Below are 26,205 nucleotides of genomic sequence, written 5' to 3'. Positions count from 1 at the left end.
CCCTTTCACTTGGTAAATGGTGGCTGTGGCCAAGTGGGGAGCTCCTCTTCTTGTTGGGAGAACAGGAATTGAGATAGCCCTGCACTGGTCCCAGTTCCTCCAAAGCCCTGTGTTTGCCTTCCCAACAGAAGCAGGGAGCATCCTGATCTGCAGCTGTGGTGTCAGCCTTGGAAACAGCACTCAGGGGAGGGGAGATCGCATTCAAAACACATCCACGTCACTGAAGCCAAGAGCAAAGAAGAAGTCCCAAGCTATAGAACTTTGAACGGGGCAATGGAGAAACCCTTGCCCCTGGCCCTCCCCCGGTCTGTGGAGGAGTCCTATATCACCAGCGAGCACTGCTATCAGAAGCCCCGCGCCTATTACCCTGCTGTGGAGCAGAAGCTGGTGGTGGAGACCCGGGGCTCTGCCCTTGATGACACGGTCAACCCTCTCCGTGAGAATGGTGATGATTCTCTGTCTCCACGTCTTGGCTGGCCTCTAGACCAAGACAGGAGTAGGGGGGACAGTGACTCCAAATCTAGCTCCCTAAAGGTATGTGGCTCACTTGTACTTGTTCTTCATTTAGTGTTTGAGTGCTTGAGCTCCCCTGTAGGGTTCTGTGGAAGGCACTTATTATAGAGTTGTACTTACTGTAAAATTGTATTTAAATGTGCTCATCATAGGTGTTTTTTGGTGGGTTAAAATGGGTGCAAAGTCAGGAAAGCCCGATTAAACCAGAGATCATGGTTATAGGAAATGCTGACAAAATGGCAGTCACTGGTGGTGGGGGTGGAGAGGTGGGAAGAATCGAGGAGAAAATTGTTGATTGGTACTTGATAAATGGAAGTTAGGTAGGAAAATGAGTTTTTTCTTTAACAGGTTTATGTTGTAATTACACCTACCTGCTAATTTTTAGAGCATGAGCAAAGAATGAGTCAGGTGTTTTGTTAGCCATAAAGTTTTCAATACAATTTTGTGATAGCTTTCCTTTGACTTGAAACTTTGTAGCCCTGACATAAGAACAGTCCATTTTGTCAGAATATTTGCTGGTTTCATCGACTTTCCCAAGAACAACTCTCATTTTTTTGTTATTCAAATCATGCTCTTCTAGAGCCTCTTTGTGTCATTTCCCTACCAGTGTTGTCATCTTCAGCTGTTCACTGGGGTCATGTGCTGTCTGTGCTGTCCTCAGTTGGTCTGAGAAGCTTTGTGTAACTGGAGAGTTTCTCCACCCTTGTCCTCCTTCCTTTCAAACTTTACCCTGTGGTTGGCATCACCAGCATTAGATATGTTACTGCATATTACCAAGTGGGACATCCTAGATTAGAAGCCTAGATTAGAAGGTAGGCATTGTGCCCTTGCCAGTGTCTAAACAGTGTGGTCAGGGTTGGTGAGGTTGGTCTTGGAGACAGACCTGGTTTCAAGTCTGGGCTTAGCCACTTACCATGTGATGCTGATCAGGTCACTTCACCTGCTTAGATATGTCCTTCACCTCCCTGTGCGAGGGGCCAGTGCCCATGCCGTCTAGTTTTTGTGCAGCATGTCTGTGAAAAGCTATCAGCACAGGGGCGCCTGGGTGGCTCAGTGGGTTGGGCCCCTGCCTTCGGCTGGGGTCATGGTCCCGGGGTCCTGGGATCAAGTCCCGCGTCGGGCTCTCTCCTCAGCAGGGAGCCTGCTTCCTCCTCTCTGCCTGCCTCTCTGCCTGCTTGTGATCTCTGTCTGTCAAATAAATAAATAAATGATCTTAAAAAAAAAAAAAGCTATCAGCACAGAGCTTTGCACAGTCAGCTCTAATAAATATTAGCTTGACTCTGTTCATTTCAAATGAATGAAGGAAGGAAGGAAGGGTTGAGATCACCAACTGTAGAAAAGGGTTGTGATCCTACAAATGAGGCAGATTTCATAGAGGCATTTGCCATGTATTAAAAAATCAGAAAATACTGGCCCTAAACAAGTCAGCTAGGGTTAAAAATCTCTTTCATTCATGGCAAGTTGACCATAGGCCAACACTGTGTTTTATAAACCTTATCCTATTTCATCCTCATGAACCTATAAGGTAGGTTTTACTACTTCCATCAGAGGCTCAGAGAGGAAAAATAATCCAGGCTCATACATTCAGCAAGACAAGGAGCTTGGACTTAAAACTAGTTTGTCTGACTCCTGCTAAGTAATATACTAACCCCTGTCTGTGCCCATCCCGCTCTGTTCTGATCTCAGGGCTCTAGAAGCCATTCCACAAGGCCCATTTCAGGCCTGGGACATTGGGCCAGTCACGGGGAAGCAGCAGTGACACCTGTGCTGCCCTGAGGTGTTTGTGGCTGCTATACCAGGCATGCTTCTGCCTGTGTCCAAGACAGGGAGAGAGGGAGATAGAGGTTTGGAATAGTCAAATAGCAAACTGCACCTGAATTTTCAGATGGTTGCAAACACTGCTGGTTGGAGAAGAGGCTGGGACTGTCTCCACTCAGTAACTTTACTGCTGTTGCATTCCTAGGTGAGGGAATATGTCTCCAAAAAGGTCCTACCCGAAGAAGCCCCCACTCGGAAGCTGCTGGACAGAGGCGGAGAGGGGCTACTGAGCTCCCAGCACCAGTGGCAGTTCAACCTGCTGACTCATGTGGAATCTCTTCAGGACGAAGTCACACACAGGATGGACTCCATTGAGAAGGAACTGGATGGTAGGGCTCCTTCTCTGGCTCTCCACAGATAGCTGTATTCTTGTCTCCTTTCTTTTCAGTCTCATCCACCCCCGTCCTCCCTTTAGATGAGCTAGCTTTACTTTTTGCATTTGTCAGGCGCTTCTAAGGTCTGTGTGAAGTCAGGAGTCCTCCCTCACTTACCGAGTGCCTTGCGCAAAGCAGAGTGCAAAAGTGTAACTAGACTCTGCCTGCAGGCAGTCACCTGAGCAACTTTGCTAACCAAGTTCTGTGGGGAATTTCAACTTTGACTTAATAGGGTTTTTTGGATGTCTTTGAGGATGAATCTGAAGAAAGCCTTTTGTAAAATCTAAACCGCTGAAGCCTTCTCTTCTTTATCAGTAGAGATTTAAGAACTTGACTGAATCATTTGGGTAACCCTGGGTGTTTCTTCCAGGTGTTAGTGGTAACAGGTAGGCCTGATAAACATGCTCAAGTTCAGTCTCTCTGATCCCTGGGAAGTTGCCAGTTTGATTTTTGAGGACAGAATTCCTTCTTGATTTTTCAATTATTTCTTAATTTTTTGTTTCCATTCTTAAAGTGGAGCCAAATTGAAAAGTAAATATTCCATTTGAGGAGTCCGAGTATAGTCAGGCTACCATTACTGTTATTGGAGATGTAAAGCTACTTGAATGAAATAACTCAGAAAGATGCCATGCGTTACACAAGCTAGAGTCATGAGTGTGGCCAGGGCACATGTATGGCCGAGGCCCTGTGAAAGGCAATGTGTGGCAAGGGAAGTGATAACAGAAAGGCTTCCTGAAATCCTGGGTCTGAAGCCAAACCCTGAGAAAAGTGAGGTTCTTTGAGGAAAAGGTTGTTACTCAGTATGTGATAAAAGGTCTGGCTTGACTGGAGGAAAGGGTTGTCCTGTTGGAGAAAAGTGAGAGAAGGACCTCCATGCCCTCATGCTTCTGTCCTGCCCTTCAGGCACACCTGAGGAACTGAGAATGGGAGACGAATTCAGGGTTCATTCTGAGGACACTTCTGGAATGGGGAGTGTTTCTCTCTCTTTTATTCCTAAAAGGTTTCCTTGGGCTCCTTAGAATGGTAACTGATTCCATTGTTTGAAAACCCTGCTATTCCCTAGCTGAAAAGAGGACTGAATGACAGACCGGAAATGATGGATTTTGAGAGAATGGCAGTAGGAGTGAGTGGCTTTGGGTCTCTGAGAATAGGTTTAGCACTGTGGAAACATGGAGAATATTCTGTTGTTGCCAAAGGATCCTGCCCTTAGGGGAGACATCAGTGTTTCCCTACTTCTTACTGACTTGCCACTCTCATTCTCTCTCATGGCCAGTGTGGTGAGGAGGATAAGTCCAGGCTCCCCTCTCTGTGTGCCCTCTTATGTGTCCTGCTGGCCTGGGGTCACATCCTCTGTTCGTGTTCTAATACCCCAGACCCTAAAGTGTGAAAATGAATTACAAATCTCAAAGATTTTATTCAGATAAACAGACTTTTCCACTGCATTTAATTAAGATTTATTGAAATCCCATTTTATGTCAACTATTGTAGGGAGTTAACTATTGAGTTCATCCAAATACCATTAAGATAAACTGAACTTTTTTTATTTTTAAAGATTTTATTTATTTATTTGACACAGAGAGAGAGAGAGGTCACATATAGGCAGAGAGGCAGGCGGGGGGGCGGTGGGGGAAGCAGGCTCTCTGTTAAGCAGAGAGCCTGATGCGGGGCTCGATCCCAGGACCCTGAGATCATGATCTGAGCCGAAGGCAGAGGCTTAACCCACTGAGTCACCCAGGCGTCCCTAAAACTGAACTTTTATAAGAATTTGGATATAGTATTCCTTTTAAGAAATAGACTAGTAAACTATTCTATTGACTGATTTATATTTTAAGTTATTTTAATATTAACCATAATTTAATAATTTATATAGTTGTATAAACAGTTGTCAAACTAAAAGAAAAAGATTTTTTTAAAGAAAATTTTTTAAAGATTTTGTCAGAAAGAGAGCTCTGAAACAGGGAGCAGCAGGCAGTGGGAGAAGCAGGCTCCTCATTGAGCAGGGAGCCCAATGAGGGACTCCATCCCAGGACCCCAGGATCATGACCTGAGCCAAAGGCAGATGCTCAACAAACTGAGCCACCTAGGCGTCCAAGACAAAAGATTTTTTTTTTTTTAAGATTTTATTTATTTATTTGACAGACAGCGATCACAAGTAGGCAGAGGCAGGCAGAGAGAGAGGAAGGGAAGCAGGCTCCCCGCCGAGCAGAGAGCCTGGCTGAGCAGAGATCCCGACATGGGGATCGATCCCAGGACTCTGGGTTCACAACCTGAGCCAAAGGCAGAGGCTTTAACCCACTGAGCCACCCAGGCGCACCAAGGCAACAGATTTTTTTTTTTTTTTAAAGATTTTATTTATTTATTTATTTGACAGAGAGAGATCACAAGTAGGCAGAGAGGCAGGCAGAGAGAGAGAGGAGGAAGCAGGCTCCCCGCTGAGCAGAGAGGCCCGATGCGGGACTCGATCCCAGGACACTGAGATCATGACCTGAGCCGAAGGCAGCGGCTTAACCCACTGAGCCACCCAGGCGCCCAAGGCAACAGATTTTTAATGACTATGAAAATACTGAATCTTTTACTTATCTTTTTTTTTTAAACTTACCTTCTTCTTCTTTTTTTTTTAAAGATTTTATTTATTTATTTGACAGACAGAGAACACAAATAGGCAGGCAGGGGGAGCAGGCTCTCTGCTGAGCAGAAAGCCCAACGCAGGGCTTGATCCCAGGACCCCGAGATCATGACCTGAGTCAAAGGCAGAGGCCTAACCCACTGAGCCACCCAAGCGCCCCAGTCCCACATTTTGTCACTGCCTCTTTTGAGTGCCTACTATGTTTCAGGCACAGTTGAGTGTTAGGGATATAATGGTAATAACCAAGGCAGAGCTGGCTTCTACCATTATGGAATTTGATCTTGAGGTAGAAACAGGTATTAATTGAATTATCCCATTATATATAATTATAAACCATGGTAAGTGCTCCAAAGCAGGAAAGCATGTGATCACATAGCATCCTTAATTTAACATAGCAACTAGATTCAGAGTGTAGAGTTGGGGAAGGCTTCCCTGGGAAGTAACTTACAGGAACAAAGGATTTTAAAAGGTGGGAAGGAAGGTTGAGTGCTGGATCTGAGGAGGGAAAGGGATTATGTGTGAGACTAAGCTTTTTTGAGAAACAGGCACTGGGTGGGTCTTCGTCTTTTTGCACTTTCAGCTCAAGGGTCCAGAAGGTACCTAGTACAGGTTGGTTTATGAACTAGAAAGGCTGTAGGCAGGCTAGGGTGAGCACAGGCCTTCCCGGAGGGGCTGGCTCTTGTCAAAAGATGCAGTGTTCCAAAATGGCCTCTCCCCAAATGCCAGAGCTTCAGGGAGTGGCTTGAGGAAGAAAAAACATCATCTATAGAGAAATCCCTGCTCTCAGCAATAAGGCAGTTTTGTAGACATTAAACCAATATAATCAAGGATGTTAGTACCTGGACATCTTAACATGAAATACTTAGAAAATAAAGTCAGAGAATTTAGTGCTACTGATGATAGGAATATGAAGCAAATCAGAGTATAAAGTGACAAAAACAGACCTTTTCAAGTCCTTTAGATTCTCATTTTTCTTTTCTTTTCTTTTTTTAAAGATTTTTTTTATTTGTCAGAGAGAGAGAGACAGAGACAGAGCACACAAGCAGGCAGAGTGGCAGGCAGAGGTGGAGAGAGAAGCAGGCTCCCTAATGAGGAAGGAGCCTGATGTGGGACTCGATTCCAGGACCCTGGGATCATGACCTGAGCTGAAGGCAGCAGCTTAACCGACTGAGCCACCCAGGCATCCCTAGATTCTCATTTTTCTTAATAGGAGGCTAAAACACCAGGACCTTTGATTTCCAGCAAGGGAAAACCTTATAAAGACTGGGGAGTGGGCGCCTGGGTGGCTCAATTGGTTAAGCATCTGCTTTCATCTTGAGTCCTGATCCCAGAATCCTGGGATTGAGTCCTTTGTTGGGCTTCAAGCCTGAGAGGGAGTCAGCTTCTCTCTCTCCCGGTGCTCCTCCTCCTTTCCCTGCTTGTGATCTCTCTCTCTTTCCCAAATAAATAAATAAAAATATTGAAAGAAAGGAAGGAGGAGAGAGAGAGAGAAAGAGGAAGGAAGGGAGAGAGGGAGGAAAGGAAGGAAGGGAGGGAGGGAGGGAGAAAGGAAGGAAGGAAGAATTAAAAAAAAAAAAAGACTGGGGAGTAACACTGAGGAAGGTCGGTTCTTCAAAGCCTTCTATGTTTTTTTTTTCCTCTCTCTCTCTTTTTTTCTCTCTCTTTTTTTTAATTAAAGCGGGGCTTAATCCCAGGACTCTGGGATCATGACCTGAGCCGAAGGCAGAGGCTTTAACCCACTGAGCCACCCAGGCGCCCCTCTTCAAAGCCTTCTAGACCATAGAGCTGCACTAATGCAGTAGTTAGTAGTTGTATGTGGCCTTTTTTTTTTTTTTCCTCTTAAGATTTTACTTATTTATTTGAGAGAAAGAGTACACATAAGCACGGGGAGCTGCAGGCACAGGCTGCATGCTAAGCAGGGAGCTCAATGTGTGACCTGACCCCAGGACCCCAGGATCATGACCTGAGCTGAAGGAAGATGCTTAACCCACTGAGCCACCCAAGTGCCCCAATATGTGGCTCTTTAAAGAATTAAAATTGAATAAAGTTTGAATTCAGTACCTTAGTCATACCAGCTACGTTTTAAGTGCTCAATTAGCTACATGTGGCTAGTGGCTACTGTATAGACAACACAGACATAGACCATTTCCCCTGCAGAAAGTTCTGTTGGACTGTGCTCCTTGAAAGTATTTGAGCTTTGTCCTATGGGTAATACTTTGTAGAGAGGGTGATGAGTCAGTGCCAGCTAGTGGCCCTCCCTCCTCGCCCCTTGTGGGGATAGATGGGGAGAAGATGCTGAAATTCTTGCTGCTGTTCTCACAGATGAAGTGTTAGGAGCTCACTGGGTCGTCTCTCTTCTGTCTGCAGTGTTGGAGAGCTGGCTGGACTACACTGGGGAATTGGAGCCCCCGGAGCCACTGGCAAGGCTTCCGCAGCTCAAGCATTGCATCAAGCAGCTGCTGATGGACCTGGGCAAGGTGCAGCAGATTGCACTCTGCTGCTCGACATGAAACTGGGCACCCAGAACTAGTGGGGGCACAATCCTGGGGCACCTGCAGGAGGAGCTTTGCATATTTAAATAAATAAACCTAGCATGCCGAATGCACGTGACACCGACTGACTTCAGGGATCTGGGCAGGGGGTGTGATGGACATTGGACAAAGGGGCCATTTTGGCTGCTGGAGGGCAGGGCACTCTGATCTTGAAGCCCACCAAGAAGGTAACAAATAGACTCTTGGGATTCCTTTCTTCTGTGCACATCGTTGAATGGAGAGTGAGTCTTTTTGCACAAACTTCACTTGATATTGTGCCACCGATAAATGGAATGAGAGCCAAAAAAGTTTAGTTGGAAACAGTTGTAAATTCAACTTGCAGCTTATTTAATTGACTTTTTTTGTCAGGGTGGGGCACATGCCAAGCCTTCTTGTTTCTGCCTGGCATGGATTTAGGCAGCAGGCATCATTTTCATTTTTCCAGCTTCGTGAGAATGTCGTGACTTCACATTCAGTGGAGGTTGGGAAGGAGCGGAGGCCTTGGCTACCCTGCCTTCTCCTTAGGACTCTTCACTTTTCTCACCACCCGTCTTGCATGACTTCATGGTACCGGGGACAAGTTTTGTATGCTCTTACCCCAGAGTTGGCTGGGTTGTGTTTTTTGTAGCAGAGCCCATACAGCCTGTGGAGGAACTAGAATCTCACTGTAATAAGAATCTAGGAGGAATTCCAAACTGAAGCAGGCAGGGTCTGGAACCCAAAGGACAGCATTTTCTATCCACTTCTTAATATTGACAGCTTCCCAGTTCTATTTAATGTCCAAAAAAATGTTTCCCCAAATTTTGAACTCTTTCACTGTAAAGATTTGTTACAAAGAATGTGGTTTGGAGAATTACCTTATTTTATATTGTTGTAAACAAATTTCAGATTTTACATGTGCCGCTTTTCTCCTTCCAGAAGGTGTATGTTAAGTAGCTGGCATTTTCAGAATTGTTTTAAAATACTTTAACACTTTAGATTTCCTGTTTGTATTATTTTGTGAGGTCAAGGTGATTATGCTGCTTAAGGTCCAGGTACCATCTGTACCTTTTAAGATAACATTTGTTACTCTTGCAGGTTACGGTTCCATGTGTAATTGCTATATTGTTTTGTTTTACTTTGCTAGACAAAGTTAAAGAAAATGTTCCATGCTTTGAGGAGTGACCCGTTTCACCATTTAGTTTTCTTATCACTAAAGGCAAAAATCAAAGCACAGTTGTCCATTAACACTCACAAGTTAATTATGGGTTTATGAATCTGTAATGTTATATGCTGCAAATATTTACTATGTAAACGTGAAGTAGCCAATATCTCTATAGCAATGACAGTATCTCCAGCGACCTTTGGAATGATTAGGCCTTGAAGGCACACAGGTCATTGTTGTCTTGAAAGCCTCTGTACCAAAATGTTTCAGGGAATGCTCTGTCCAGTGATTTCTTCACCATTTGATATAAAATGATTTTAGGACCAGCTGACCTGCTGTACCTTATCCATCAGAGGGAGGCCATGTGGCTTTGACATCTATAGTAAAGCTGACATGATTCCCCTCCACAAGGCTCTTTCCCATTGCTAATGTTGGCATTTCTGGTGTGGGAAGAAATGTCCAAGGAGTATGCATGGCATCTACGTTTTGCGCAATTTATCAGATGGTCACTTTAATAAGATTGTGTTTGTCTGAAAAGGGATGAAACAGGATGATTTTCTGTAGCCACAGCTGTGAGGAATGATGACTGTTGTATTATTAGATTACTGATTTTTCTTTTCTCAGATACATTTGAGCATCACATCTGGGGAAGCTGCAACTTTAAGGGAGTTGATGTCATGTCTTTCTCAAAGGTGGAAGCAGAAACTGAATTACCCTAATCCTGCCAAGTGGCCATTATTGGGTTTGTTGTTTATAAAGGAATTAATCCCATTTTACTCATTGTGACTTTTGTCCTTAGGGAAGCAGGGATGACTCCCAAGTTCTGATAACCTCAGTATGCTTCTCTAATTTAAAGCCATGTTGAGGGGCTCCATCCCCAATTTCTGGGTCAGACCGAATTAACCGCAAGTTGGAGCACTGGAAACTGTTATTTGTAAAGATTACTGTTACCTTATAGAAATGTGTACACTACCTAAGTTTTCTTTTGAGGAAAATTATACACCTATAAAAAATTGCCTTGACAAAAACAGTTCTGGTTTGACTAATCATTTTGTTTCTTTAAACGATGAGTGTTATGCAAGGTGGACCCTTGATGAGCCAACATTGCACTGTGGATACATATCTATGTTTACGCGCTATTAGAACAGAAGGCGCTGTATATAGAAATGTTGCTTTGAAGCAATATTTGCAAAACATGCAAACTTCTGTATCTGTATTTGGAAAAAATAAAACAAGTTTTTGTTGCTATGTTTCAATCATGTTATTATAAAGTTCTGTACCTTATTTTTAATATACACTACATGATTTTCTATAAACATCTTTTAGAGGAGGACTTTTTACATTGTAAACAGATGTATCTTCTGTAGGAAAGGAGATGCAAGCTCAAGATCCTAAATTCCAAGAATGTATGCAAAATAATTTTGAATTCATCTAAGTTTCTTTAATATGAGAAGGCAAAGTGTACCCCCCCACCCCACTCCTCCTCTAACCCAGTCTGGCTCCCGCTTTGTGGTGTGAGCTGCAGGCTTATTAGCTTTCAGTTGTTGAGAGCAGTGAAGTGAAGATAGGTCTGGCCTTCCTTATATTAAGAGATGGCACCCATTGCAGTTAGGACCCTTCTGAGACCAATCCACATTGCCCAGGGACCCCAATTAGTTCCTGGGTGGGCAGAAGACTTAGGGAGAAGTAGGCTTTATGATTTCATAACAGAGCCTCCCTATTACTTGCCAAATTCTTTCTCTTTCTAAACAATTACACTTATTTAAAAAACAATTAAAGTGAGTGGCTCCAGCAATGAAATCCATTAGTTCACTCCAGTTTTCCTTAAATTCTAGGGGCCCAAAATATGACAAGAAAAGTGAGTTTGGAGGCTTAAACCAGAGCTTACAAGGAGCTCTCCCTAAGGACCTGCACTAAAACACTTCCTAAAATAGCCCGCTGGTGTGGGTCTTTTGGGAAGCCTGTGCCCAAAGGGCAGACTGGTGTAACAAGTTAGTGGCCCAGTTGGTACAGAGATAGCCAGTTAAGTAAGCACTTAATACAGAGTCCGCTATTTGCCTGCCACAACCACTACCCACTACCTTTTTAAGTAGGAAAGTAAATTCATATGCTAGTGAGAGGTAGGAGCGAATACGGAATCCAAGCTGCTAAAACTCTCTTTATGGAGACTGCAACCAAACAAAGGAATACCCAGTGGGGCCTTGTGGAGCGAGCAGGATAAAAATATCCCAGATGTGGAGGCCTAGGCCTAGGCCTAGGCAACGCATTAATGGTCCCCCCCACACAAAAAAACAGAAAATGCAAAAAGAACAGGGAACAAAGGCTTTATTCTCTTGGGCTCCCAACCTGGTTTCGCCATCAGCCAAAAAGGAGGTTGGAAGGAGATAAGCTCGGGAAAATAAACCTACTAAAGGACGAACGAAAGGGACATCAGACGAACATCAGACGACTGGAGCTGCCCAAAACTAGTTTTTCATCACGGAATGGAGAGCCAGGCTCAGGCCGCCAGACCCGATCGTGGCCCCAGTCCAGAGAACGCCCACATCTGGCCGCCCGCAGCTCCACCGCTCAGCCGGTGATGCGCACATCGGTGCGGCGGCGAAGCCGCCGGGCCCGCGCCGCCTCAGGCAGGATGGCGAGCAGCTGCTCCTGCACCAGCATCTCCACGATCTGCTCCTTCGTACGGATGTCGGGTCGAAGCCACTGGCGAGAGAGCTCCCGCAGCTGCCGGAACGCCTCCCGCGGGCCTGCGGCGTCCTGGTAACGGAACTGCCGGAAACGCTGGCGGAACGTCTCCGGGCCGGGTCGGGAGCCGCCAGGGTGTGGAGGGGAGCGCGGAGCAGCTTCGGCGAGCGGCGGGGAGCCCAGGCCTGTGGGCGGCAGCTCCAAGGCCACGGAGGCAGCCGCAGGAGGCGTAGGAATCGCTTCGGGGACCGCGGCGTTGGGGGTGGAGGGTTCAGGGGCAGGCGGTGGGGCCTCAGGGGTCGACGAGGAGACCGCAGAGTTACGCTCTGGGCCTGAGCTCAGGCCAGCTCCTTCTTCCTTCTCTGGCGACAGCGCGAGGTTCCCAGCAACCACAAAGCTCGGCTCAGACGCAGCCATGACTCCAGCCTCTGGACGTCACTCTTTGTCCCGCAGCCGTAGCCTCAGCACTGCGCTGCGCGGGGAGGGGCTGAAAGTGGGAGGGGTCTGACGCGTTAAGGGCCGAGCTCTCGCGGCCTCCCCGTAGGCGGGTGGGGGCTGGTCGACAGCGGGCCAAACTAAACCTCACTCGCAAAGTGCCTGAGGGGGCCGGAAGCGGAAGTCCGCCCTAGCTTCCGCGATGAGCTCGGCGCCAGAGCGCCCGGAAGCCAAGTCCCGGCTCCCGGAAGCGGCGCCCGCTCACGTTAGCGAGTCCTGTCAGGAGGCGGCTGCGACTGAGAGGCAGGAGTGGACCTCTTTCAGTGTGCGCTGGTCTACTGTTAGCGATGTCGCCTCCCAGCACCAGTTCGAGGGCTCGGAGTCAGAGTCAAAATCGGCGTCCGAGGAGGAGGGGGAGGAAGAGGAGGATGAAGAGCTGGAGGAGGAGGAGCCCAGAGGAGTTTTTACTCACTGTGAGCTCTTCGGCCCGCAGGTGATCTGCACCTCCAGTTGGGTGTGCGCCTCCCCTGACTGGGATGAGGGCGGGCCAAGGTTTCTCTGGGGGTGGCGCCCGGCCCGAGGTGGGAGAGGGGACGGCTGGACGGAGGTCGGCACTGAGGGAGGCCCTGACACGTGGAAGTCCTCTTTCCGTCAAAAGAGGAGGGCAGTGGCATTCACCTTGTTGCGAGGATGACAAAATATAACGTGTGAAGATCCCCAACACACATAGTAAGACTCGCTCCTCCCATGGCACAAGCTATATGCTCAAGAACTGTGTGCCATTATTGTATTCTGCGTGTCCTTTGGAAACCAAGGGACAGGTGCCTCTCTGGGTTCTGCTTTTAACATTAAGATTAGTAAGTGCTTTGCCCCATAGGCATGGGCCCTTGAAATGTGGCTAGTCGGAATTACGATGTGTTGTGATCTAAAATACACCCAAGATTTAGTACAAAAAAGAGTAAAATAGCTCTATTTTTTATGTCAATGTTAGATTGATAGTATTTTGCATATGTTGGGTCAAATAAAGTGTATTATTAAAATTAACCTGTGTCATTTTACTTTTTAAATGTGGCTACTAGACAAATTGGAATTATATGTGTGGTGTGCATTGTATTTCTGTTAAGCAGCCCTGTGCTACCTGTGGAGTCAGGCAGCCTTGATGGAATCCCCATTTCAGGGTTTATTTGCCTTAGGTCAGACTTGAGAGAGCTAAATCAGTAAAGCCCTTTGAAGGAGAGGGCTTTTTATATGTTTGGTGTTATCTTCATTAGGTAAGTTGCTATCTCTGAGCTGCATTTTTTTATCTGTAAAATGTGAAGGTAATACAGTTTACCTCATAGAATTTATGAGAATTCAGTGTGATGATGCAGATAAAAGCATGTAGCTCTGATAACCCTTAAGTGATATATTCTGTTTGACAGTTGTATTTTGTATTGCCATTTTATGGATGGAGAAACGAAGACCCAGAGAGGGACAGAGGCCTCATATGAAAGATTTTGTCTGAGCTCTCTGCAGAAGAAGTTGGTGTGTTTAACAACTAGCAATACACCAGCAGCCCTGATATAAAACTTGCCTCCCCCATAGGATGTGCTCTCTTGGATGGGTGGAAGTGGATCCTCACAAAACATTTTTCACAGTTTGAAAACCTTGAAAGTCATTGCAATGGGTCTTGAATATTTTTTAGCTATTGACACTTAAAATTGGGAAATTTCACATGCAAATCTGGATTTCCAGCTTTTCTTGAAAAAGTAGGTGTGCTGACCACAGTGGTCCCACTTACATTCCTGCCAATCAACAAGTAGCTGGAGGTGAAGATACTCTGTCCCAGATGGCCTCAATCCTCACCACTCTCTTTTTGTCTGTTTGTAAACAGAATGCTGTTTACATTTACTATCTTTTCTTTTAATTTATTATTGCTCTTAGGATGTTGTTTTCCTTAGAGCTGATATTTTTATTTCCAGAGGTGGGAAAATGGGTCTAGAGTTTGCTATACCAACTAGTTTCAAACCTTTACTTACTCTCCCTTGCCTCTTGGCATTTTTGGTTCACTGCCCTGAGTGAACCAATAGTCCTATTCCCTGGGTGGTAGTAGGCAGTCAGAAACCCAAGTTTAAGGGAGCACATCAAACCTTGCTGCAAGGATGAAGGGTCATGGAAGAGTTCACTAGGGAGGAGAACTTCAAGATGATACTCAAGAAAAAGGGTAGATTTAGGGGCAATCCAGGTAGAAGGCATTGCCTGTGCCAAGGCACAGAGTGAATGGGAACAAAACTTTGTGGAAACTGCAGATTACACCGAGGGGAGTGGCCAGGGTCTGGGAAAGGGATGAAAGCTGATGTTGGAAGGTCATTTGGAGGTTAAATCATAGACTAGAATTTCATGTTGAAAAATTTCATCGTTCTGTCAGGGAAGGGAATGAACTCTTGTCCTTGGAATCACAGAATGTTAGCTCTCTAGTCCATTTCTTGCATCCCAATTAGAATCGTGGAGTATTAGAAATGGAGAGATCTTGGAGATCTATTAGATCTATTAGAATTGTGGAATGTTACAATGGAAGAGCACATTGACATTAAATCCAAAAGATAGATGCAGTTATTCTAAACTCTGGGTGAGCAAACCCCCAGAATCTAAAAAAAGGTTAAAATACATCTTCTGAAATTATCCTACATACTTATGCATATGATTTCAGGTGTCCTTGAACCCACCCACAGGACCCAGGTTAAGTTTAAAATATATTCATATGTATTCCATTCTCCCGAATTTTGCAGGTTAAGAAGTCAGCACAACAAGAGGAAATGGATTGGTCCAAACTAAAATACCTAGTAAGTGGTTCCATGAGGACAGAATTCTTCTCACTTGTAGTCCAATGTTCTTATCATATTAGGCCTTCTCATTAGCACTAGGTTGGGAGCTCACTTGGGAAGGGATCATAGATCATGTATCTCCTATCATTTAGCTTCCAACACAAGGCCTGATTTCCAGCTGGACTCTGAGTAAATATTGAATCAAGGAAAAGAGGACAAGTAGTGGGTTTTATCTATGAAGGGGAGCACTAATATGATTCCCATACTCTTTTCAGAGACGGGTGTCTTTTAATGGCATATTGTTGGGGGTTGCAGTATAGAAAGAAGCCTAGATACTTTTTTTTTTTTAAAGGCTTTTTTTTTTTTTTAAAGATTTTATTTATTTATTTGACAGAGATCACAAGTAGGCAGAGAGGCAGGCAGAGAGAGAGAGGAGGAAGCAGGCTCCCCGCTGAGCAGAGAGCCCGACGCGGGACTCGATCCCAGGACCCTGAGATCATGACCTGAGCCGAAGGCAGCGGCTTAACCCACTGAGCCACCCAGGCGCCCCTTAAAGGCTTTTTATTTGGAAAAAATTATGGCTTCCTAGGAAGTTGCAAAAACAGTACAGAGAGGTCTCATGAACACTTCACCCAGTCTTCCCCAGTGGTGACGTCTTGCACAATCATAGTACCCTATCAACACCAGGAAATTGATGATACAATCTAATGAGTTTATTCAGAAGTGCTTAATTGTGTATATGTATAGGCCTATGCAATTTTATCAAATGTAGATTCATGCACCTGTGCCACAATCAGTATCCAGAAATGTTTGGTAATCGCTAAGTTCCTGTAACTGAACTAAAGTGAGTTTGAACCTTGGGAGATCACAGGTAGAAACTATACCACATAGAGTGCTCTCACAATGTAAACTATGTTTGTAGCAAGTAAGGAGATCACGGGTAATAACTTCCAAAGCTGTGACTTTGAGCAAGGGTGAATGGATTCCTTTTTTTAGGGTTAGGATGACTATTTAGATAGGAGAGCCTTGTCATCAAGATGGCACAAAGTTGTGTGTGCGCTTTAAGGGAAACATGCCTATACATGCATTGTGTATTATGTAAATGAGGTTTGCTCCTCTTTGAGTGGAGATTTTTGTATTATAATGAGGTAAAGGTAACAGTTGATCACTCCAGGGCCCATCTGCACATGTGTTGGTCAGGGGTTAAGTTCAAACTGATCTGGGTGGTCTGGGCCAGCTGTAGCATTTTGTCCAGGCAGTCCTTACTGCTTGAGGGTTTTCAGTTTCCATCACAGGATGCTCTGCCTGTTGGGTCTTTTGCCAGAGTTAAAGATAAGCTGGAAAGAAGAGCTTAAAGAAAAATGTGGAACAGAGTTTGCTGAGTTCAAGTAGGTAGGCAGCAAAGGTCAGGTCTTGAGGTCTAGTTCTGACAGTCCCTCATGCTACCACTTTATAATTACACCCTTCCCTCTCCCTGACCCCCCATCTCTAGCCGCCGGCAACACTAATCTGTTCATCTTTATAATTTTGTCATTTCAAAGATGTTATATAAATGGAGTCATAGAGCGTGTAACCATTTGGGACTGGCTTTCTGCACTTAGAATAATTCCCTAGATATTCATCTAGCTTGTTTTATATGTTTCATAGTTTATTTATTTTTATTACTGAATAATAAGCCATGGTGTGGATGTACCATGGTTTACTTAGCCAGTCGCTGGTTGAGACATTTGAGTTATTTCCAGTTCGGGGCTATTCCACAGTGAAGCTGCTATGAATTCTTTTACCATATGGCCTTAAGTAAGTCAAACCCTTTATGAGCCTGGGGGTAGTAACTACCACACAGAATGACTCTGAGGAGTCAAAGAGAAAATATGTGTAAAGGAACTGGTAGCAGATCTGGTATTATTTAGATGTTCTTTAATTTCATACATCAGTGTTTTATTGTTTTCAGCATACAGAATCTTCATGTATTACCTTTATACCTAAGTATTTCATGTTTTTAGTGCTACTTAAAATGATGTTTTAAAATTTTCAGTTTCTAATTGTTCAGTAGTATATAGAAATACAAATTGATTTTTGTCTAATGACTTGTATCCTATGGCTTCATTTAACCAAGAAACTCACCCCCACTGGGGCTTTTTTTTTTTTTTCATTTTTACAATCCACCCCCCCACCCCATTACACTTGCCATTATTTATTTGTAAGAGTCCCAAGTTGTGTTTTATCCAAAGTTTTGGTTACAATGGACAGAGGAGAATGCCTGTAGTGGGTTACTGCATCTTGGTTGCCACTGGAATTCATTATTTTTTCTGATGCCCAAATTACCCTGTATTTGACCAGTAAGAATCCCTTCAGGCTGATTTCTATTTTTTTTTTTTTTAAGGTTTTACTTATTTTTTTGATAGAGATCACAAGTAGGTAGAGAGGGAGGGAAGCAGCTCTCTGCTCAGCAGGGATCCTGATGCAGGGCTCAATACCAGGACCCTGAGATCATGACCTGAGCTGAAGGCAGAGGATTAACCCACTGAGCCACCCAGGTGCCCCTTCTATGTCGTTTTGACACATCCCCATCATTTTTTTGAAAATTTCCATACTTTCCAGCACATCTTGTACCTTCCCTAACCCAGCTCTGTTAATCAGCCATTTCTCCAAGAAACCCTTGTTCTTTTAGTGGAGAATGGTGTTTAGAAACTAAGATTTGGGGGAAAAAAAGAAGAAGAAAGAGAGAAAGAGAAAGAAAGGAAGAAAAACCAAGATTTGGACACTGGGTTTGTTCATTGCTGTTGGGATAATCGCTGCTCCTAGGCTCCCTCATGAACAGAGTGAGGAAAAGTACCAGGAAAGTTAGTAAACGAAACCTCAACTAAAGTTGGACTTGGGAAGGCTTGTAGGGAGAGCTCTCACACAACCACCTGTGGCCAGTTACCCCAAACAGGAGGAGAGGTACCTTGCATCTCCAACAGGAAGGGGTTACAACTTCACTACTCTAGCAGAAGGAAGATATTCTTCTGGCCCAGCAACAAGTCCAGCCAATGGGAAGTGCTGTGGTTCATCCAATGAGAAGCCATCATCTTGAACTCTTACTTTCTTCTAATGAACTTCATGTTTCCTTTGCTAGGGACTTGCTTGTCTCACACTCCTCTCTCTGAAAGCTATTTTGCATAACTCTTCAGAGGTTCTCTGCTGGCCAGAGTAAGTGTTCCATGATTTAGGAATTGTTTGATAAAGCCAATTAGATGTTCAAATTTACTCAGTTGAATTTTTGTCATTTTAACTATATATATTTATATGTCTATTTCTGTATCAGTGTATATATATATTAAAATTCATGTGTTCACACCAACATCTTCAACTCAAGTTCAACACCATAGGTTTTATTCTAGTGTTCTCCCTTTCCATACACTTAATTCTCTTTCTCAACAGAGAGAAACTGGCTCTCATGATCTTCTTCTCCTGTTGTTTCCATCTCCCACCCTCCTTACCCTGTCCAGTGCTCCATCACTACCTGCTTGCCAACCACAGCCTCCATCATCCCCAAGCAGATGCCTACCATGGCTGGTCGCACCTAATGGCTTCTAGACAATCATTTAAGAGTGGAGGGGGAAGGAGAACATTGTGTTTTTTGTTTTTTAGACTTAAACATTTTGCTAAAATATACAAAAAATTTACTGTTTTAACCATCTTTAAGTATATAGTTCAATGGCATCAAGTATATTCACATTGTCCTGTAACCATCACTACCATCTGTTGCCAGCAAATTTTCATCTTCCCCCGCTGCTGAAGCTCTGTACTCATTAAATAATAACTCCCCATTCACTCCTCTTCCCAGCCCACAGTAACCACTAATCTATTTTCTGTCTCTATGAATATGACTCTTGTAGAAACCTCATATAAATGGAATTCTGTAATATTTGTCCTTTTTTGTCTGACTTGTTTCCAAGTTCCAATGTTTCCAAGTTTCCTCAACATTATAGCATGTATCAGAATATCCTTCCTTTTTAAGGCTAATATTCCATTATATATGTAGCACATTTTGCTTATTTATTTGTCAATGAACATTTGGGTTTTTCTGCCTTTTGACTATGGTAAATAATACTGCTATGAACATTGGTATACACATATCTTTTTGAGCCTGTGCTGTTAATTCCTCCAAATATATATCCAGAAGTAGAACTGGGTACTTTATAATCCTTTTGTCATTTTCTCCTTTCACTTACTTCTATTCAATTGCAACCCTGCTAGTTTCTAGAATTCAATGAACCTGTTTTTATTGTGTGCTCTACAAGTAGCTGCATTGCTTATTGCACTGCACTGATTTTGTTAATTTACTTAAGAATTGATGCATTTATGGGGCGCCTGGGTGGCTCAGTGGGTTAAAGCCTCTGCCTTTGGCTCAGGTCATGATCTCAGGGTCCTGGGATCGAGTCCCGAATCGGGCTCTCTGCTCAGCAGGGGGCCTGCTTCCCTTCCTCTCTCTCTGCCTGCCTCTCTGTCTACTGTGATCTCTCTGTCAAATAAATAAATAAAATCTTAAAAAAAAAAAAAAAAAAGAATTGATGCATTTAGGGGCGCCTGGCTGGCTCAGTCAGTAGAGCATGTGACACATATCTTGGGGTCATGAGTTCAAGCCCTACATTAAGGATAGAGTTTACTTAAATTAAAAAAAATTAAAAATTGATGCATTCATTTTAACAAGTGATATATATATTACCTGTTCATATACATATTTATACATATATATATATGCCTAGTATAAAATTCAAAAATCAAAAAAGAGTAATCTTTATACTCCTTTTCTCATCCTTTCTCTCCAGTTTTAATTATTACTGGTAGTTTCCTTTTTACCTTTAAATAGGCTTATACATCTTTTTCTTGGTTTCTCAGGTTTAAAATGTGTTTTAAAATTTACAGCTATAGGGGAGCCTGGCTGGCTCAATTGGTAGAGCGAGCAACTCTAGATCTTGGGGTTGTAAGTTTGAGCCCTATGTTGGGTATAGAGATTACTTAAAAATAAATATTTTAAAGATTTATTTATTTGAGAGTGAGAGAGAGAGAGAGAGAGCACATCAGTGTAGGGAGGGGCAGAGGGAAGGGGAGAAGCAGACTCTCCCCCTGAGCAGGGCTTAATCCCAAAACCCTGGGATCATGACCCAAACCAAATGTAGGTGCTTAACCTACTGAGCCATCCAGGCACCCCCTTAAAACTAAAATCTTAAAAAAAAAAAAAAAATTACATCTCTAAAAGTTGAAGAACCCCATGTACTTAACCTACTCCGTTTTCCTCTGTATTTCCATACCTTTTATTTATTTTTTTAAAAGATTTTATTTATTTATTTGACAGACAGAGATCACAAGTAGGCAGAGAGGCAGTCAGAGAGAGAGGAGGAAGCCGGCTCCCTGCTGAGCAGAGAGCCTGATGTGAGGCTGGATCCCAGAACCCAAAGGCAGAGGCTTTAACCCACTGAGCCACCCAGGTGCCCTTCCATACCTTTTAAAAGTAGTATTTCTTCATTCCTTTTTACATGTTCATTGACAACTCCCTCACTTGCTTTTTGCAGTCCTGACCTCTGTATTCAACAAGGCTACCTTTTTGATGTTTCTGAAATGATCTTCAGTTCTGACATGTTTTTTTTTTAAACAACAACAACAAAAAAACACCCACTTCCTTCCTAAGCTCTGCCAATGCCGGTCTCCTCCAGTTGCTTCATCATCTCTTTCAACTATTGCATCTTGCTTTGAACTCGTTTTGAAATGTATTAAGCCCTTTGAGTTCTTTGTGGTTCCTGATTATCATGTTTCATGTTAATTTTTTTTTTTTTTTCTGTGAGTGCCTTTCATCTGCCATTTGTTTTTCTTGTTCCCTGCGCCCTCCTTCTTCACTTTTCTGTAATATATGGGTCTGGTGCTATTTATTTTTTTATTATAAGTCTCCTTTAAATGAAGTGAGTTCTTTCTGGACCAGCTATTTGTTGGAGGTGTGCATGGGGGAGGGACTAGAGTAGAATTCCAGGCTGACAGGAAGTCTCTTAGGGTCATCAGCAAAGCTTGATCTTCTGACAAAGGTTTTGTGTGAGTGAACAAGATGGAGCTTGGCAGCTGCAGGGCTCTAAGCATGGCAGTCGGTCACTTCTTTTTTTTTAAAGATTTTATTTATTTATTTGACAGACAGATATCACAAGTAGGCAGAGAGGCAGGCAGAGAGAGAGGGGGAAGCAGGCTCCCTGCTGAGAAGAAATGTGGGGCTTGATCCCAGGACCCTGCAATCATGACCTGAGCCAAAGGCAGAGGCTTTAACCCACTGAGCCACCCAGGTGCCCCACAACTTCACTTCTTGCTGTACCCCCTGGGTATCTCATATTCCAGCCACATCTCGTGCTCTCTGATCAGGCCCTGCCCTTTCTTCACTTATCTTTATAGTTTTATTTTAGTGCGACTTTCACTTATGGCTGTAGTTTCCATCCCGTCAATATCGTGAACTTGTGAGCAGAGACCGTGTCTTCACCTTTCATGCTTTGCATCTAGTTGAAGCTCTATAAATGTTTGTTGCATAACTCTTATAATTAGCAAAACAATAAGGATCTTATATTGAAATTATTTGGGGCCCCAGGGTGCCTCAGTTGGTTAAGTGTCTGACTCTTGATTTCAGCTCAGGTCATGATCTCAGGGTCCTGGGATTGATCCCCACCTTGGACTTTGTGCTCAGCGGGGAGTCTGCTTAAGATTCTTTCTCTCTGCCTCTGCCTCTACCCCTGCTCAAGCTTTCTCTTGAATAAATAAATAAATAAATCCTTTAAAAAAGAAAGGAAATTATTTGTGGAATTGACTCTAACTCAGTTTAAAAAGAGGAAAGTGAGGCCCAGTGTGCTTAAGTAATTTACCCAAGATCACATAAGAATAGGGCCAATGCCCTTTCTGACATTCTGTTCTACAACAGTTCAATCATAAGATTAGAAACTAGGACAGAGGGGCATCTGGGTGGCTTAGTTGTTAAGTGTCTGCCTTTGGCTCAGGTCATGACCCCAGGGTCCTGGGGTGGAGCCCTACATTGGGCTCCCTGCTCAGCAGAAAGCCTGCTTCTTCCTCTCCCGCTCCCCCTGTGTGTGTTCTGTCAAACAAAATCTTAAAAGAAAAAAAGAAAAGAAACTGGGATAGAAATGACACTTCCTTAATTTTTAAAAAATTTTTATTTAATTATTTGTGGGAGAACGAGCATGAACGGGGGGAGACGCAGAGGGAGAGGGAAAATTAGACTCTCCATTGAGCAGGGAACCCAACACAGGACTCAATCCCAGGACCTTGGGATCATGAGTTGGGCTGAAGGCAGGCACTTAACCAAGTCACACAGGTGCCCAACATTTCCTTAATTTCTAGAGCTGACTTTAATGTTGTACTGTGTCCCCACCTGCCTCCTACTAGACAATTTAGATGTCTTCAGGTAAATTGAGGTCCAATTCAGTAATTTTGAGGGGATGTAATTTCAGGCTGATTGATTCATCTTAGGCCAGTTCAGAGTTCTCCAAACTTCCTGCCTCTTTCTCCCTAACACTGATCCAGTTCCTCCAGAAATTATACAATCACTGCTGGCAAGAGGGGAGGTGAGAAGTGTCTAATTTCAGTGTCTCATCAGGGTCTTGGCCCTACTTACTGGCATCATCCAATGCCCCTTGTTGGTCTGGGTCCTCTCCATGTCACTTGCATCTCAGGCAGCTCAGAGGACTGATTGGATACCTCCCTGTCTATAGCCACCTCCTGCTATCTTTCTTGCCTTCCCCATCCCCAGTAGTTTGTTTCAGAAAGCCCCTGAACTTTTGTATTTCCTTCCTTAAACCTGGTTTGTGGTAGAGGAGGCAAAAAATCCACACTTCTTCTCTCTTTTTCTCTGAAACTTTTTCTTACTCTGTTTCTCCCTGAGTTCTTTGCATTTTTTCTCTAAGCAAAGGAGGAAGAAAACCCAATTCTGTCTCTTCTCATCTCTGTAAGTGGTCATTGTCTCACCCTAGGAGCGGTGGCCTTTGAATTTAGTAATTCAGAGCTTGAGTCTTCCTGGCTGTCAGGCTGTCTTCACTGTGTTCAGTGTCCTTCCGTTTGGCTGTCAGTTGGGAGAAGGTTGGCAGATAGACCTAGCTGGATAGGAATGGCCAATCAGGCAATACTTGAGGTCATAGTTTTTTTTTTTTAAAGATTCTCATATAGGGGGCACCTGGGTGACCTCTGCCTTCAGCTCAGGTCATGATCCCAGGGTCCTGGGATCAAGCCCCGCATCAAGCTCTCTGCTCAGCAGGAAGCCTGCTTCTCCCTCTCTCTGTCTCTGCCTGCCTTTCTGCCTACTTGTAATCTCTGTCAAATAAATAAATAAAATCTTAAAAAAAAAAAGATTCTCGGGGCGCCTGGGTGGCTCAGTGGGTTAAGCCCGCTGCCTTCGGCTCAGGTCATGATCTCAGGGTCCTGGGATCGAGTCCCGCATCAGGCTCTCTGCTCAGCAGGGAGCCTGCTTCCCTTCCTCTCTCTCTGCCGGCCTCTCTGCCTACTTGTGATCTCTCTCTGTCAGATAAATAAATAAAATCTTAAAAAAAAAAAAGATTCTCATATAAAAGCAAATTCTGATCATTAGCTGCCATCTTTAATCTAGTAGACAGCAGTACTTTATTTTTTTTATTTTTTATTTTTTTAAAGATTTTATTTATTTATTTGACAGAGATCACAAGTAGGCAGAGAGGCAGGCAGAGAGAGAGGAAGGGAAGCAGGCTCCCTGTTGAGCAGAGAGCCCGATGTGGGGCTTGATCCCAGGACCCTGGGATCATGACCTGAGCCGAAGGCAGAGGCTTTAACCCACTGAGCCACCTAGGCGCCCCAGACAGCAGTACTTTAAATCCTATATTTTCTACTTTTGGAAGGACCTCAGGGTCACTGAGTTCTAGTCACTGAGTTCTTTTTAACATTTGGCACCCCATTTAGCTGAGGACTTCTGATTTTCCAAGTGTTCCTGATTTGCTGATTTGCCAACATTTATAGGACAGCGTCATGTACCCACACTGGAGGGTCTCCAAGTTCTAAGCGTTGGAGAGCCTCCTAGGCTGAGGTGTTGGTTGCGCCTGCTCTGAGCCCAGAAGCTCCTCCTTTAAGATGGCCCCACAACTGGCAATCAGTTAGCTACTTGGAGCCTCATTCTTATGTATGGAGTGGGTGTGAGAACACTTACCTTGTGGTAGTTGTGAGGATTAACTAGGATCATGCCTTTGGGTGCTCAATAAATGTTAGACTCCCAGATTGTAATTCCTTCTCACTGCCTTCTCTTCCAGAATCCTCCATTGTGATATAAGGAGATTCTGAGAATGACTGTTTCTCAGAACAAAGCTTCCAGAAGCTATTGGTGAGGAGTGGAGAGAAACTCCTACCTTGCCACCAAGGGAAGCTATTTGTTTCTAATATAAGTAGATTGTTTGGGAAGGATCTGTGGTCCTACCCTTGAAAGGTAAAGGGGCTAGTTGTGCCATTTGCCAGTCAGGAACCATGAGGAGATATATGGTGTCTTATACGTGGCAGATCTTGAAGAAGGAACTGGTGAGGAGTGTCAAGGGTTCTGGGAGGGAAGAGTGGTATTTTGAGGAATGGAGGGGCATGTGTAAGAGAAGGCCTGCTCTGTATCTTCTGGAGTCATGGCATGGCACAAAGAATAGAGTCCAAGTTAGGCTTCAGAAAGACTGAATTCTGACCTGTTCTTTGTAGATGGCTGTCCCCTTGACACTGGCATGTCATAGGCTATACTCTGAGCCCCTAAGAACTCCTCTGTACCCATCCTTCCTGCTGTTATGCGATCCAGAGGGAATAAGGCCTGGCAGCAGGATAGAGTGATAGGTTGAGCCTGTGGATCCTGGAGCCAGTCAGCCTGGGTTCAAATCCCCATCACCTGTTAGTCATATGACTAATATTAGTATGAGGCAAGTTACTTCATTTGCTGTGCCTATTTTCCCTTCTATAAAGGGTGATAGATGACAGTATTAGTATTTATTGCATTGATTTATTGTTGAGGATGAAATAAGTTGATACATCAAAAGGGCTTAGAATAGTGCCTGTGGAAAATTGGTATTTAATAAGTCTTAATTTTATTAATAAAACCCTTCCCCATATTTCCTTCAGATACAAATGTTTTTAAAGAAAGTGTTACAGGTACTGGTGAGCTCCTCATCATCCCATTCCCTTCCTCCTCACTGGGGACCACTTTCCTGAGGTTGATGTGTAGCCTTCCTATCTAGATTTTAAAAATTTATTACATATGTATGTATTTATAAGCAACATAGTATATAGCACATTTTAAAAAATGGTGTCCTAAATAGCATCCTTTTTCAACCTTTTTTCTATTCAAAATTGTGTGAGCTTTACCCACACTGACATGTGGCGTTCTAGGACTATGTTCAGCCCTGGGACTGTACGGTAATGTGTTAATACCTTCCCCTATTGATGGACACTTCACTTGTTTTCAGTGTCTATGGGAAATGTCTCCCATTCCCCGAATCCGGTAAGTGTAAAATGGTATCTTGTTGTTGCTTTAATTTACATTTCCATGATCTCTAGTGATGTTCAGAATCTTTTCATTATTTATAGGAGATTTGGATTTTCCCTTTGAATTACCTGTTCTTATCTTTTGCTCATTTTTCCTTTAGGGTTATTTGTATTTTTTCTTTGATTTGTAGAATTTTTAAAATTTAAAAAAAGCAGGGACGCCTGGGTGGCTCAGTTGGTTGAGCAGCTGCCTTCCACTCAGGTCATGATCCCAGGGTCCTGTGATCGAGTCCCACATCGGCTCCTTGCTCGGCAGGGAGCCTGCTTCTCCCTCTGCCTCTGCCTGCCTCTTTGTCTGCCTGTGCTCGCTCGCTCTCTCTCCCTCTCTCTCTGGCATATAAATAAATAAAATCTTTTAAAAAAATTTAAGAAAGCAGTTTTGAATGGTAGTTTTTCAGTAATACTTATTCTTTGTCATTTTGGATAGGAATCCTTTGTTGATTCTGTACATGGCAAATGTATTCTTCCAATCTTCAGTTTGTCTTTTCATTTTCTCTTTGACCTCCTGATTAACAAAAGTTAACGAAAGTTTTTAGCTTTTGTATTTGTTTCCTTATGGAGATTCTCAAACAGAGAAGTTGAAATATAATGATCACTCCTTAGATCTAATAGTCAGCATTTTGCCATATTGGCTTTACTTATTTGTGTGTGTTTGTGGAATCATTTGAGAGTAAGTTCCTTTTTTTTTTTTTTTTCTCAAAGATTTTTTTATTTG

General features: G+C 43.7%; 3 protein-coding genes across 4 annotated transcripts in view; 2 read left to right on the top strand and 1 right to left on the bottom strand.

Annotated features, from left to right (window-relative positions):
* PHF20 (PHD finger protein 20) overlaps positions 1-10,254 on the top strand; it is a 149,850-nt gene extending 139,596 nt beyond the window's left edge. For both annotated transcript variants that reach the window (XM_044263120.1, XM_044263121.1), the window contains 3 exons: positions 129-534; positions 2,477-2,660; positions 7,699-10,254. In XM_044263120.1, coding sequence (XP_044119055.1) covers positions 129-534; positions 2,477-2,660; positions 7,699-7,841 — 733 coding nt within the window. In that variant the 3' untranslated portion in view covers positions 7,842-10,254. The remainder of the gene's footprint in view (positions 1-128; positions 535-2,476; positions 2,661-7,698) is intronic.
* A 1,060-nt stretch (positions 10,255-11,314) lies between these two features.
* Positions 11,315-12,314, bottom strand: SCAND1 (SCAN domain containing 1). Its single transcript, XM_044263118.1, has one exon. The coding sequence runs from the start codon at positions 12,106-12,108 to the stop codon at positions 11,575-11,577; it is 534 nt and encodes a 177-aa protein (XP_044119053.1). The 5' UTR covers positions 12,109-12,314; the 3' UTR covers positions 11,315-11,574.
* The window catches only part of CNBD2 (cyclic nucleotide binding domain containing 2), a 56,985-nt gene continuing 43,075 nt past the window's right edge, over positions 12,296-26,205 (top strand). The window contains exons 1-2 of the mRNA XM_044263119.1: positions 12,296-12,619; positions 14,895-14,948. Of these exons, the coding sequence (XP_044119054.1) occupies positions 12,329-12,619; positions 14,895-14,948 (345 nt within the window). The 5' untranslated portion in view covers positions 12,296-12,328. The remainder of the gene's footprint in view (positions 12,620-14,894; positions 14,949-26,205) is intronic.

This window comes from Neovison vison, chromosome 8 (assembly GCF_020171115.1).
Source record: "Neovison vison isolate M4711 chromosome 8, ASM_NN_V1, whole genome shotgun sequence".
NCBI classification, from domain to species: domain Eukaryota; kingdom Metazoa; phylum Chordata; class Mammalia; order Carnivora; family Mustelidae; genus Neogale; species Neogale vison.
This window is presented reverse-complemented; position numbering and strand designations above follow the sequence as displayed.

Coding starts and splice junctions, on each gene's coding strand:
- SCAND1 (XM_044263118.1), bottom strand. CDS start 12,108: ATGGCTGCGTCTGAGCCGAGCTTTGTGGTTGCTGGGAACCTCGCGCTG.